The 14912-nt window shown below is 42.4% G+C and overlaps 1 protein-coding gene across 1 annotated transcript in view; it reads right to left on the reverse strand.

Annotated features, from left to right (window-relative positions):
• The window catches only part of TGM4 (transglutaminase 4), a 77321-nt gene that overhangs the window by 28140 nt on the left and 34269 nt on the right, over positions 1-14912 (reverse strand). Inside the window, exons 7-8 of the mRNA XM_029589691.1 lie at positions 13137-13311; positions 5000-5138 (exon numbers count right to left, since the gene is read on the reverse strand). Of these exons, the coding sequence (XP_029445551.1) occupies positions 5000-5138; positions 13137-13311 (314 nt within the window). The remainder of the gene's footprint in view (positions 1-4999; positions 5139-13136; positions 13312-14912) is intronic.

Here is a 14912-nt window from a genome sequence, read left to right on the forward strand (position 1 = left end):
CAAGAGAGAGGGAGCCTGTGTGAGGGAGAGGGGAACCAGAGATCACTTGGAGGGGGGGGGGGGCGGGGAAGGGCAGAGAAGTGAATCTGGGGGGTGGGGGGCTGCCAAAGGAATAATCCACCCAGATGCCAAATACTTTAGGTACAGTGGTCAAAGAAATATTCAAGATAATTATGACACAGTGAATCTGCCCCGTTCACAAATCTTTCTTGAACGAGATCATTCAATTATAGTAATACTGCCAATCATGTTATCATTTGGCACTACAAATCTTTTGGGAGATGAATTTTATGAAACATGAAACTTGCAAAGGGGTAATATTCAGCCACTGCCTGGCTTGCAAAGTTAGGTGTATAAACTTATCTTGCTAACTTTGGCAGGATATTCACCAGAACAGCCACACCATTGAATATACCTGACTATCTTAAAGTTAACCGGATAAGTTAATCTGGCTAATTTTAGGACTATACTATGGCATGAAGAAACTTAGCAAGATACATTATCCAGCTTACTTTGAATATTGGAGTTAGCTGGATAACTTATCTGGCCAACTTAACTCCGCCCAGAAATGTCCCCAAAATACTCCTATGTTATCCAGCTAAATGTTAGCCAGATAGGAGCCCAAAATATTCAAAAGTCAGCATTAGCTAGATAACTCACAAGTTATCTGATTAAATGCTACTGAATATATAGATCTCTACATATTCTTGAAAAGAATCTGGTATTCACTTGTCTGCTGCGTCTATCCCTGTGTCAGATTTTCTGAAGACCCTGACTAGGCTGGACCCTACTGGCTGCTATATATGTCCTACTTTCCTCTTATTTCTGGGTATGGGGAGAATGGTCAAAGAGCAGCCCAAGATGGTAGGAAAATGGAAAATATTGACAGTTTTTTGCTAAACATTTGGCAAAATGTTATTGTATTGTTTAGCATGATATACAACACAGGTCATACTGCACAAGTCAATTACGCAGTAGCACTGTGGTTTACATTTTTCATATGCATATGGCAAACGAAACTTCAGGTAACAGCAACTTCAGGTAACAGCAACTGGGTTCCTTATCAGCACAGCTGATAAGGAACCCAGTTTCTGGAAGGAAACATCAAACCAGTTCTGACATTTTTCATACCTTTGTTGATGGCATGTGGTTGCTGTAGTGCTGATTTCAAATGGAAAAAGGTGTACAGGTACCATAATACATTGGGATGTATGTCCAAAAGCCATGACTGGCCTGAAGTCTCTTCTCCAGACATGGTGAGGACAATTTTCAAAAGCATGTATCTAGGTAGCTAAGAAGTCTATACTCAAAGGGATCTAGCCGGCTAAATATGGAATAGCAGGCTTAGATCAAAGCCTCTGAAAACTGACCAAGCTAACTGGCTAAATTTAGCTCCCTAAATATCACAAAGCAGCTAAACTTAGCAGGTGAAATTATTGACAGGCCTAGTAGATGAAGTTAGGACAGGGGAAGAAAATTAAGTGGCTAGAAGTGAAAATCAGAGCTAGCCACCCATCTTGGCTGGTCAAATTTAGGGACTGCAACAGCAAGCCTATATTTGTCTAGTCACCTCTCTTTGACTCTTTAAATTTAAAAAAAATAGGCCCAGGCCATGGGACTCCTCCTCTCCCTGCCTCCCAGTGTCTCAAATAAAAAAAAAAAGTGGTTCTCTTCTGCATAAGGAACTCCTTCCCTCCCTTCCTCAGACCCTTCAAATTTTGGAAAAATAAAAGGTCCAGTGGCACTGGGGACCCCCCCCCCCCCTTCCCTCCCTATCTCAAATCTTTCAAATTAAAAAAAAAAGGTCCCATGGCACAAAGGACCTCTTCCCTCCCTCCCTCCAACCCTTCAAAGTACAAAAAAAAAAAAGACCTGGAAGCAGGACAGGTACAAAGTCTGCAAGTACTGAAGTACCCATGATGCCGTCAGGCCTCACATTTTCAAGGCGTTTCCCTTTGAAAATGCACTTGCATGGTCCATGGGTACCTCTAGGAAGGCAATTTTCAAAGGCATTTATTTATTTATTTATTTTAAAAACTTTTCTATACCGTTGCTAAGTTAAATTCCGTCGCAACGGTTTACATGTAGGTACATATTTAATGTAAGTAAAAGTGTACTATAGGACATTCTAACAGGTGCCGTCAAAGGTTCGGTTACAATATATCATTAGTCATAGACATTTAGTGAAGTAGTTCATGACCAATTGTACCAAGGTACTTACATCGGTAGTTTTGTCACATCTAGTATTATCGTTATGCTTTATTGTGGTGGGGAGTTCGTAGACTAATCTACTGTACAGTCCTCAGACTGTGTGTCTGTGCCTTTCTGTCTTTTCCTGAATAATTTCTCTCTATTTTCCTGTCTCTTTATAAAATGCTTGTTTAAAAAGCCATGTTTTAAAACTTTTCTTAAATGTCTTGAGATCACTTTGTAGCCTGATCTCTGGAGGCATTGTGTTCCAGATTATGGGTCCTGCTAGTGATAGGGCTCTTTCTCTCACTTGGGTTAGCCTTGCTGTTTTAACTGATGGGATGGTTAGGAGTGCTTTATTTGCTGAGCGGAGGTTCCTGTGTGGAATGTGTACCCGTAATGCTGTGTTCAACCAGTCTGATTTCTCATCATAAATTAGTTTGTGAATGATACATAGGGTTTTGTATTTAATTCTGTGTTCAATTGGTAGCCAATGTGCCTCTGCTAGGGTTTCGGTTATATGGTCCCTCCTCCTTTTTCCGGTTATATGGTCCCTCCTTCTTTTTCTTTATGTGGGTAAAACGGCCTGACTGAAAACTGCCCTCCTCAAATGCAGCTAAAAGTGAGTTCCATAGCATTTGTACTTTCAGCTGCGGGAATCAGAGGCATTCCTCTGGGCATATTTAGGTTACAGAGAGGAAAGCAGAGCACATACATTCTGACTTTAGATGTACATGTGCTATTTCTCCCCTTCCTCCTCTGCTGCCCATACAAATAGCAGGTGCACCATTATGCAGATGCTTTTACACTTGATAATTTTCAAAGAGAAAATTTTCCTACAATACTCACATTAAATTGCCCAATTAATTTGTAGCTATGCAGGCTATTTCAAAACTGGCCCCTTGGTGAGTGGGCAGCAATGCCTTGTTCATTTCATTACTTTCCTGGCTGTCTCCAGTACTCTTTAACATCTTTTTGAGACCACCTTATAGACAATTAGAAAGTTTGGTTTAAACTTATCATTCAACGTTTTGTGTCTTTTGGGGGGGGGGGGGGGCTGAGTCAGCTGAAGCCCTGGGGAATATGTATGTTTGGAAGTTCTCTGGAACTGGTCTGCAGCTAATAGATCAAATCCAAATAAAATCTGAGATTCTGATTATTGGTTACTCTGCTGGCCATATAGTGCCAACAGAGTTGAAGTTGAATGGTTTGCCATCTCCCAGAAGTCAAAAACGACAATGTGCAACCTCAGTGTTCCTCTGGATTCCACCTTGAATCTTCACTCTTATATATCAAAAGTGTTCTAGAATGCCTTTTATTGACTTGGCTTATTAGTAAACTTAAACCATTTTTCAACAGTCCAGGGTTAGCCATTCTTACCCACATCCTAGTTACATGGCAGTTAAACTATTGCAACACTTTATATATGGAGTTAACCAAAACTGCTATGAAACAGCTGTGTGTGGTTCAAAATGCCCCTCCTTGAATACTGGTGGCCTGCAGCATAAGGGATCATATTTCCCGTGTCTTGAGAAGCTGCATTGGCTGCCTTATAGTCAGTATAGTTCAAGTCACAATAGGCTGTTTAATCTGGAAAGCCTTACATAATAAAAGCCCTGTGTACTTGAGCAAACAGTTTCATCTCTTCATGCCAGCATGGTCATTGAGATCTGAAGATGCAGTCCTTTTTGGAGGTTACTTCAGTAAATTTGATGAGAGGAAATGACCCCAAATCAGGCCTTTTCTTCTTTAGTTCCCAAATTTTGGAATGGGAGTCTGAAAGATATTAGGTTTACCTCATAATAGTTAGATTTCCGCAAGATTTTAAAGACATGGCTATTTAGCCAAGCATTCAACTTATAGGAATTTTATGTTTTGTGGTTGCTGATGTGGGTATATTTTTCTAATTGTTGCAGGATCTGTTGAGAATTTTAAAAATATTTTGGGGTTGGATTGACTCCTCTTAAGACATCTATTACCTGGGGGTTTGTTATAATGAGGAAGTGTAGTTTACTGTGACCTATATTTTTATCTTGACTGTGTTTTTATGATATTTTTTGTTTTATAATTTATATTTTTGAAGCTAATTTTATCTACATGTATTTTGAAAATATGATTAATTTCATTGTTTAAAATTTGATTTATGTTGTACTTTGCCTTGGGCATTCATGCGATAAGGCGAGTAACAAGCATCCAAATTAAATAAAAAAAACATTTCATCCGGCTCATGATGCTAATGAACTCTCAGATGAGAATCCAAGACAAAACAGACAACAGCAGAAAGAAATCCAAAACTATAAGCGCCAAGTTTCTAGGACCATCTAGGTCAGTGGTATTCAGTCCCTGCCCTCGAGGTTCACAAATAGGTCAGGTTTTCAGGATATTGCATCCAATGGAGGCAGTGTGCATACAAATCTCTCTCATGCATATTCATTAGGGATATTCTGAAAAAGCAACCTTTTGGTGGCCATCGAGGTTTGGGAATGTATACTACTGATCTAGGCTGTGGCATATTTATATAAGATATATACTGAAACATTTCATTTCTCATACTTTCTTTGGAAGCAGTTTTTCAGCTCACCACCTAAGTGCAAAGTCCAAGGGTACTTTGTACCTTCAGACGTTATAATTAATTTTCAAAGAGAAAGCACATGGACAAATGGCTTTGAAAGCTGCTCTCCTAAACCTTAGCTACTAATGGTGGACCAAATGACAGAAGAGATCCTTAAAAGCAGAATCCACAATTGCTCAGAAAAATGACAAAAAGCATAAAAACAGCAATAAAGAGCAAAGCTAGAAAGATAGATACCAAACAGAGTCTGATGTCCAGTCACTCAGTTGCTCTCCCTTTTCATTCAGATAAACGTCAACTTTTAAATTTTCTTCAGTGTCATGAGCTGAGGCAAAGTTGGTTACACTCCTGGCTGGGATACCCAGGCACCGCATGACTGAAAAACAGGAAAGGACATGAGAAGTAAGTGCAGACTTAACAATCCTGTCTAACAGGCTAACACTGGCTCAAATACATTAATGGATGTTACAAACATTAATGGGAGGGGAGATATTGGATATATATATATATACATTTTTTTTTTTAAAGTTTGTTTTGAAGGTTTGAGATCAGCATGCTTACAGTCATCTAGCTGCCTTCTCTCTGGTTTCAAAATATATGGGAAAATGCACCTTTCTTAATGACATCATATTGCTGTTTCCTTTGCAGTTAGAGAGCTGTAGGATTCATCAGAATGTATTGCTGTTTCTAGTTATTTCCTCCAGTCACAATTTCTCCAACCTTCCTCCTACCCCTCACCCTATCTCATGCTGCTGCCACCATTCCTCGGGTCCTCCATTTCCCACTGCATACCACTGCTGCCAGACCTCGGATCCCCCCTACATTTTTTACCATTAACGCTGCTTCACGGAACAGACAGAGCACTTACAGTTTTCTTTAGCAGTTACTGCTGCTAAACTTTTCTTCTAAGCCGGCCCCTAATGCCTACCTCCTCCCACAAACTCTGGCTGCTGAAACCAGGGGTAACCAAGGCCCCTGCGGCCTGCCTCACACATATTCTGATCCATGGCAGCTATGCCAGTTATCTGCTGCTTGCCTCCCACTGACTCTGGTTCCTTTTTCCTTTGAGCGGTTTCACCAGCGTAGCCCATGTAAAGCACACACGAGTGCTTGAACCCCACTCCCCATAGCACTGCGATAACTCTTTTACTCAAGAACCCTTACAACAGGAAATACAAAAGTACGATTATCAATTCAGGAGAAAAAACACAAAATGACCCTGAAAGCACTTTTACTGGTCAGATAATAAATAGCAAATCAAAAATACGCAAAGCTAAGAAAGGCAGATTCCAGGTAATCCCACAACAAAACACCTTTGACAGTATTTCCCCTTTAAAGTCTCTAAGTTTGTCTCTTGCAGTCCCATGAAATCCCTGGGAACAGCCACATTTCAAAAAGTATTCCACATTACCTTGCATGGATTGGGATACGATTAGGTCATATAATGTGTGAAGGAAAGAGCATAAGCTCTGGCAAGTTAGATGTAAAACATTAATAAGGCAGGCTAAGAAAGAAGCTAAAAGAGGCTTGCCATAGAAACAAAAGCTAATGAAAACTGTTTCACATACATTCAAAGCCAGAAGTCTGGGAGGGAGTCACTTGGACCATTGCAGAACCAAGGGTGAAAGGGACACTCGGGGAAGGCCATGGTAGAAAAAGTAAATGAATTTTTTGCTGAGGAGGATGTTGGGGAGATTCCTATACTAGAATTTTTTTCTGTTATGTTGTTGTAGAGGAACTGTGAGACTGGAGGATATAACTAAGGATCTGTTGGATTCTCCTTCAGCCTGCAGGTGGTACTGTGAGCTATTTTGGACTATCTAGCCAGTTTTTCCAATCCAATGGATCTTGCTTCCCCCCTGAGGCCATCTTGTTTTCTGTATAGATTTATATTTATACTAAGGCAGTTTCATCAGTCAGTTGCCAGAGCTTGGTCCTACCTTTTGGACCTTGCTCTCTGGCTCCAATCCTGTGTGCAGAAGACTTCTTCATCTACAGGTTGTACCTACAGCATTCCTGCCTGATTTCTGTCTTGATACCGTATACCTTGTTTGTTCCAGGACTCTTGTTCCTTATCTGCATCAGGGGCTTCCATCCAAATCTCATGCCTTGGTGGCCATCAGGCCCGAAGGGCTCCACTTGAAGTCTTACTTCGGTCAATGACCTATATTGGACTCTCCTGTTGCTAGGCTACTTTTTCCTGGGGCAACTCATAGACAACAACTGTCACATCAAGCTCTGGCCAATATGGACCCCACTGAGCTGGCACCGTGTTTGGCAGCCCTGGGTAAGCTCTTGGGAGAGATGACCCAATGCCTGATAATCCTGCAGGAGCAAGTTAATGCACTCACTCCAAACACTCTTCCTGGGGCTTCTGGATCACAGTCATAGCCAATGCCTCCATCAGCTCCTACATCCCTCGCAGCTGTGGAACCTACATAAGGAACCTCGGGTGGAAACCCCCCTGTGCTTTTCTGGAGATCCAAAAGCCTACTGGAGCTTTCTGAATCAGTGCTCTATAGTCTTTACTCTGCAGGCCTCATATGTTCCTGACCATAGATCAAGAATGGTGTACATATCATCGCTACTGACTGGGGAGGCTCTAGCCTGGGTGGGAAAAACAGGATCCTTTGATTTCAGATTGTGATGCCTTTGTTTCGGCATTTAAATGCATTTTTGATGACCCAGGCGACTTCATTTCAGCTTCCACCTCCCTCCTCTGTGGGTGTGATGACTGAGGTGTGCTGGAAGTGGTCTCTGCGCAAAAAGGCAGCACTTAAGCAAAAGGCAGCAGCAGCTTGAAGTTGGTGTTAATTGAGCTACTCTAGTAGGACTAACAGTTCCAGGATTCCAATCACCTAGTTTCGGAAAGGAGGTGAAAAAAAGAGGTTGAGTCAGAGGGAGTCTCCCCCAGCTCATCACTAGGCTGCTAGTTCCCATGAAAGGAACCAGAGAGGAACAGCAAGGGGAGAAGAGGCGGAGGAAGTAGAGATAAAGGGTACCTGGCTAACCATGGAGTACAGTCCTGAGGAGGATGAGTCAGAACCAGATGGACATTCCCATTTCTAAGCTAAGTTTCTTACCTAGAAAACAGCAGGGAAATTGTGGCTACTTTCTGGGGGATTTGGGGAACTGGTTTAGGAAGCAGCAGATGGATGGACTTTGAAGCAATGTAATAGAAACCACTGCAGAATTCTAGCACTGATAGAGCACAACTCATGAGAAACCCAGAGAGGGACAGCTCTAAAAGAAAAGAAAAAAAAAAGGGACAAAAACAGGGAGAAGAAAAGGACATCCAAAACCCAGTGAGCACTAATCAAGCCTGTAGTGAATTTCAAGAGCAGCAGCCTTTGACCTACTTTAATTTTAAAGCTATTGGCCAATAGGGATGTGAATCGTTTTTTGATGATTTAAAATATCGTCCGATATATTTTAAATCGTCAAAAATCGTTAGAAGCGCGATACAATAGGAATTCCCCCGATTTATCGTCAAAAATCGTAAATCGGGGGAAGGGGGAGGGGAAGGGCGGAAAAACCGGCACACTAAAACAACCCTAAAACCCACCCCGACCCTTTAAAATAAATCCCCCACCCTCCCGAACCCCCCCCAAAATGCCTTAAATTACCTGGGGTCCAGAGCGGGGGTCCCGGTGTGATCTTTTACTCTCGGGCCTGCGGTGCGTTGTAGAAATGGCGCCGGCGCTACCTTTGCCCTGTCATATGACAGGTCAAAGGTAGCGCCGGCGCCATTTTGTTTTTTGTCCCCTGACGTCAGGAGCATAGGAGATCGCTCCTGGACCCCCGCTGGACCCCCAGGGACTTTTGGCCAGCTTGGGGGGCCTCCTGACCCCCACAAGACTTGCCAAAAGTCCAGCGGGGGTCCGGGAGCGACCTCCTGCACTCGAATCGTTTTGCCGTACAAAATGGCGCCGGCCATACAGCGTATGGCCGGCACCATTTTGTACGGCAAAACGACATCAGGAGCATAGGAGATCGCTCCCGGACCCCCGCTGGACCCCCAGGGACTTTTGGCCAGCTTGGGGGGGCCTCCTGACCCCCACAAGACTTGCCAAAAGTCCAGCGGGGGTCCGGGAACGACCTCCTGCAGTCGAATCGTTTTGCCGTACGGCCGGCGCCATTGCAAAATGGCGCCGGCTGTACGGCAAAACGATTGACACAATTGAAACTAATTTTAAACCTAGATAAAACTGTATTTATTATTTTAGACAGGAAAAAGGTTTACAATGAATCAAAACTAGGCTTGACCACTGAGAATAAGGAAATGAAATGTGAACATGTAACAAGGAATTTAGGTTGTAATATTAATACAGAATTTAATTGCCAAAATCACATCTCAAAGATTACAAGGGAAGGATATGGGAAGTTAATGATATTGAAACAACTGAAAACACTGTTATCACATGAGAATTTTAGACTGGTTTTACAAATCAATGATTTTCACAGGATTGGACTACTGCAATGCAATGTTTTTAGGACTACCGAAAACTACATTGAGACCCTTGCAGATTTTATAGAATACTGCAGCACGTTTATTAACAGGCACTAAAAGGAGGGAACATATAACCCCAGTTTTGAAAAAGTTACATTGGTTACCAATCAAACAGAGAATAATATTTAAGGTACTCTGTATTATCCATAAAATTTTATATGGAGAAATAACAGATTGGCTTAACACGACGATAAGACTGCATGTACCACAACGGGATTTAAGATAATCTAATAAGGGTCTTTCTCACTATCCCAAATATTAAATCAGCCCACTTGTGTGAAGTGAGAGAGCGTGCTATATCTTTGGCTGGTCCGAAGCTTTGGAATAAATTACCATTGGATTTAAGAGTACAGCACGATGGAAAACAATTTCGGAAAGATTTAAAAACATGGCTGTTTCGGCAAGCCTATACAGAGGAATAGATGGCATATATTATTCTCAGATAAATCAGCAGCCTTTGGAATCGGCTTTTACTTAACTTATACTGTTCTTAAGCTTTTTAAATTGTAGTATTTTATTCCTAATTCTGGGAATCTGTTTAGATTTTAGAATGTAGTTTTTAATATTTTATAATACGACAAGATGTAATTTCATGTTTTCTCTTTCTTTGGTTTCTATTAGTTTGAATTGTTGTTAACCGTTGAGATGGATTTTTTCTAGTCATCGGTATATAAAACTGTTTTAAATAAATAAATAAATAAAAATAAATATCAATTAGAACTCCAGGCTGTAAGGGCTGCTATAGTCAATCACTTGGAAACTCTGGCAAGGAATCCAGCAAGAGCACTGAGAGGATAGGATCACCTTGCTGGTGGCTGAAAGGAATCAGTAAGTTTTTGCTTGGGAAACTACAGACCGGTTAGCCTGACTTCAGTGCCAGGAAAAATAGTGGAACGTGTTCTAAATATCAAATCACAGAAATATAGAAAGACATGGTTTAATGGAACAAAGACAGCATGGTTTTACCCAAGGCAAGTCTTGCCTCACAAATCTGCTTCACTTTTTTGAAGGAGTTAATAAACATGTGGATAAAGGTGAACCGGTAGATGTAGTGTACTTGGAGTTTCAGAAGGTGTTTGACAAAGTTCCTCATGAGAGGCTTCTAGGAAAATTAAAAAGTTATATGATTGAGAGATACTTTAACAAGGTCCTTGACCTGTGGCTAATCCTGTGTGTCATAAGTTTAACACCACTCTCAATAACAGGCAGATACAGAGATCCTCTCTTATCTTCACCAACACCAGCTTTGCACCAAGTTTGAGAAGTGTATGTTTGAACAGAAGCAAGTCCACTTCTTAGAATATATAATCTCATTTTGAGGGTTTGAGATGGACCCAGATACCTTTGGATCTCAATGTGTTCGAATGCTTCTGAGCGTTGCTATTATGAGCACTTCATTCAAAACGTCTCCAAAGTCATAGCTCTAATTACTGCCCTACCGAAGTGGACCCACCTCTGCACATTTCATTATGGATCTCCCAATTTCTACTGTCTGTAGTCCATTTTCTCGGATGACATTTTATTCTGTCCCTAAGCTGCCTTCAGCCCCTCAACTTGTCAGTATCTTCATTAGGGAAATGGTCCATTTACATAGAATCCCAAATGGGGGCCAGAACACAGTAAAGGCTGGGAGCTGGAAGTAAGGCTAGAATCAAGGGCAAGCTTGAACCAGAGGCAAGGGACTGGACTGGGCAGGACCAGACAAGGACAGGACCAGGATTGGACTAGAATAGGCAACAGGAAACAAGAAAGCTCTCACAGAACACAATGCAGGCTAGGCAAACTCAAAGCCCAAAGGCCACAAAGCAGGACAGGAAAGCCCAAGAGAGCATGGAAGGCCACAGAGCAAGACAGGAGGCCAAGATAGGCCACAATGCAAGCCAGGATGCCACGTTATGCTGCAAGGCAAGGTAGGCCACAAGGCAAGGCAGAATAGCAAGACAAGGGTGGCCAGATCAAGGAAGAGGCACTGAGGAAATGGACAGGCTGAATTAAGCAGGGCTGAAACTGCCGTATGAGGTGATCAGCAAAGAGGTGTCTAGGGCTCACTGATGACCTCTGCTGGCAGGGAGTTGCATAGCAGACGAAACCATGACAAGCAAGCTAACTGTGGAATTTGTTGCTGAAGGATGTAGTCAAGGCAACTAGCATAATGGGGTTTAAAAGGGGTTTGGCCAAGTTCCTAGAAGAAAACTCCATAAACCATTAGCAGCCAGGCAGACTTGGTAAAGTCCAAACTTACCCCTGGGATTGAGCAACAAGAAATGGATCTACTCTTTGGGATCTGCTGGGTACTTGTGATCCAGACTGGCCAATATCAAAGATAGGATGCTGGGTTCAATGAACCTTGGTTTTACCTAGCATGGCATATCTTATGTTCTTAAGATGCAATTTGTGACATCATAGCCAATCAGATCAAATATACATGAGGTAAAGATATCATGGGCTGACTCCAAAGCCAGGCTGCAGCTGGGGGTGGGGGGATGGAGAGAAGGCTTCTTACAGAATTTAAAAAATAATGACTTATTCGGTTATAATTAACATATTGTAGTAGCCATGTGCAATTTTCAAATATCACTATGTTTCCCCGAAAATAAGCCCTAGCTTGATTTTCAGGATTTTTGGAGTAGGGCTTGAAATATAAGCCCTACTCCAAAAATAAGCCCTAGTTATAAGTGGACGCGCAGTTGCACCGCAAGACTTTCCTGACACCCCCCCCCCCCCCCCCCAAAACTTATAATCGGCCTGCCATGGGAAATTTCATTTTCCCGCAGTTCGGGCTGATTTTATTTTGGCTTCCCCCCCAAAACCTGCCCCAACCCTTCAAATTTGATTAATTACAACGGGGTTGTACGGTAAAAAAACAAAACAAAAGAAACCCAAACCCACTCCAACCCTTCAAATTTATTTAATTGCAACCCCCCAGCCTCTCGACCCCTCCAAAACTTGCCAAAATTCCCTAGTGGTCCAGCGGGGGTCCCAGGAGTGATCTCCTGCTCTCGGGCCGTCAGCTGCCAGTAATCAAAATGGCGCCAATGGCCCTTTGCCCTTACCGTGTGACCAGGGCTATCGGTGCCATTGACCGGCCTCTGTCACATGGTAGGAGCAATGGACGGTTATTTTATACTAGCTGTACCCGGCCATGCATTGCCGTGGCTCAGTCTGGTTTAATTTCACAATGCGCATTAGCTCTGCTCCGGCCGTGCCAACTCCCTCCCCCCCTTCCCCGGTGGTGGACAGACTGGCTCGGCGACTCTTTTACCCTTTCCTCCTCCTGTGTGTAACTGTCCGGCAGTCCCTACTCCCTCCCCCCTTCCCCAGCGGCGGAGGAACGGGCTGAGCCGTTTCTCGGAGCGGTGACTCGTCTGCCCTTTTCTCCTCCCCTCCGTGACACCCAGCACGTAGCGCAGAGCTCTATAGTCCGCATATGCATGGTAGAGTTGCTCTCTACTGCGCATTTGCTGTCCGTTGGTCAGAGATAGCGTGTGTCGCTTTTATGTCCAACAGATGGTGCTGTTTTTCCCGAAAAGCATGTTTTTACCTGTGACAGGTAAAAACATGCTGTGACATCTATATAATATAGGTAATATAAAAACAGCGCGAAATCGAATGCAACGTTGTGTGAAAATTTGAAAGCAATCGGTGAAGAACTTTCAGAGAGATAAGATTTTGAACAAACGAACATTTACATTTTTATTTCTATAGATAACCTGTTGCCTAGCCTAAGTCTGCAGATAAAATATTTTATCTCGGTTTGTACAAACAATTTTTTTCAGCTCTGCAGCATGAAGAAATTCGTACTTGACTGGTAGATATTTCTATTATTTCTTGCTACAGTTGTGAAGGGGATAAGCTTATGCTTACCTGTAGTAAGGACTCCTGAAAATACCCAGCACTGACCATAGCACACGGGTCTTTTTGAGTTGTAGTACTGCTGTAAAATTGCCGTGCTTCCTGTCCAGCTCAAAGGGGAAGTACCATTAGTATATTTTCCTGACCAGTTTCCAGTAAGGACTCCAGCATCATCATTGGAATTAACCTAGAACATAAACTGTAGAATATTTAAAAGATTCCGGTAAAATTTATTTAGCTACAACAGATGTGCAGGAATCAGGATTTGCATATAAATTGTCTGCTGTGCTATGAATATTTATAACAAGATAATATGTATGTAAGACTTATGCTAATTACCTTTTCAGTGGAACACATATGCCAATGCATGTAAGTAATATAGAGGCTGATATTTTAAAAAGCTGAGTGCCTAAATTAGGTCTCTAAATAAGACTCAACCCATCCCACTTCATAAAAATCCACATACAGAGAAGTGCTTATCTTTGGCTAGAAGAAGAAGGACCCTACGGTGAAGTGGTGCAGTATTCAGTCTTTCTCAGCACATCAGTTTTTAAGCTAGGACACTAGGTTTCTACTGCTAGACCTGTACTCAGTGCTGCTATGAGATGCAATAGAAAAGATCACTGCACCAACAGTACAGGCCGGAGAGAATCCAATCATCCAGAATAATCAATGGCCCTGTGCTCACAAGACTTCATGGGAGCTGGTTCAGAATGCATTTCCCATCTTTGCCTCATTGCTAGTTTTCTAATTTATTGATCCTCCTCTTCTATCTGTGGTGTATGAAGGTTCTAGAGGTTTGCTGATTTTTAAATACAAATAAACTTTTGGATTGGAAGCAGCTGGAAGTGTACAGATCTAAATCCACCCCTAGCTGTCTGTGTAGACTGTGGCAACCCTGGTACATTAGTATTCTGGTCTGGAACCAAAAACATGGCAACAGAAGATAGGAGACTCCTATTTTCCCTGGTGTATCTACTGCATGCAGACTACTATTTCTAGTTTGCACTGGGGCCATCGCAATGCTAGAGAAAACAAAAAATAGGGGCTTCCTGAAAAAAAGAGGGCAAAAGGGCTAAGGAGTACATACAGGAGGAGGAAGAAATCATCTCTGGTGTTTGAAGATGACAATTAAATTGAGGGCAACAATCTCCTTCAATATGTATGGGAGCTTAGGATTACTGTGGGGCTGATGTGTATGTACGGATGTTGGGAGAATCTTATAGTTTCAGTAGAAACCATGGAGACATTACTACTTACCTGATAATTTTTTCCTCTAATGAAGGAAAGCCAATCCCTGCTAGTAGGTTATGCACCTCTACCAGCAGATGGAGACAGAGTAAAAGCTGACTTTACAGACATATAGCCCTGCCCCATCAGCCCACCAGTATTCTCTGAAAAAGCCAAACTGTGGACAATGATTATAATTGAACATGACTATTAATACTTAACCACTTGTGCTTCCAACCAACAGGAAACACTGAGCTCAGACAAAAGAATTAACCTTCATTAAACTGAGGGATAGGTTAAGATACTTACCAGTCTTCCAACGAATAGCAGGAACACCACTCTGCAACGTCCGCACCTGAAGGGCGAACCAAAAGCAAAAATCAGCAGCCGAGGGTGGATTGGGGATTGGCCTGCCTTCATTAGAAGAAAGGAAATTATCAGGTAAGTAGTAATTTCCTCTCTCTGCACTCAGGCAGGCCAATCCCATAAGTATAATGTACCAAAGCTACTTCCAAACAGGGTAGGAGGCTGCCCACAGTCCAGACAACACCGCACATT

Source organism: Rhinatrema bivittatum, chromosome 2 (assembly GCF_901001135.1).
Source record: "Rhinatrema bivittatum chromosome 2, aRhiBiv1.1, whole genome shotgun sequence".
Classification (NCBI taxonomy): domain Eukaryota; kingdom Metazoa; phylum Chordata; class Amphibia; order Gymnophiona; family Rhinatrematidae; genus Rhinatrema; species Rhinatrema bivittatum.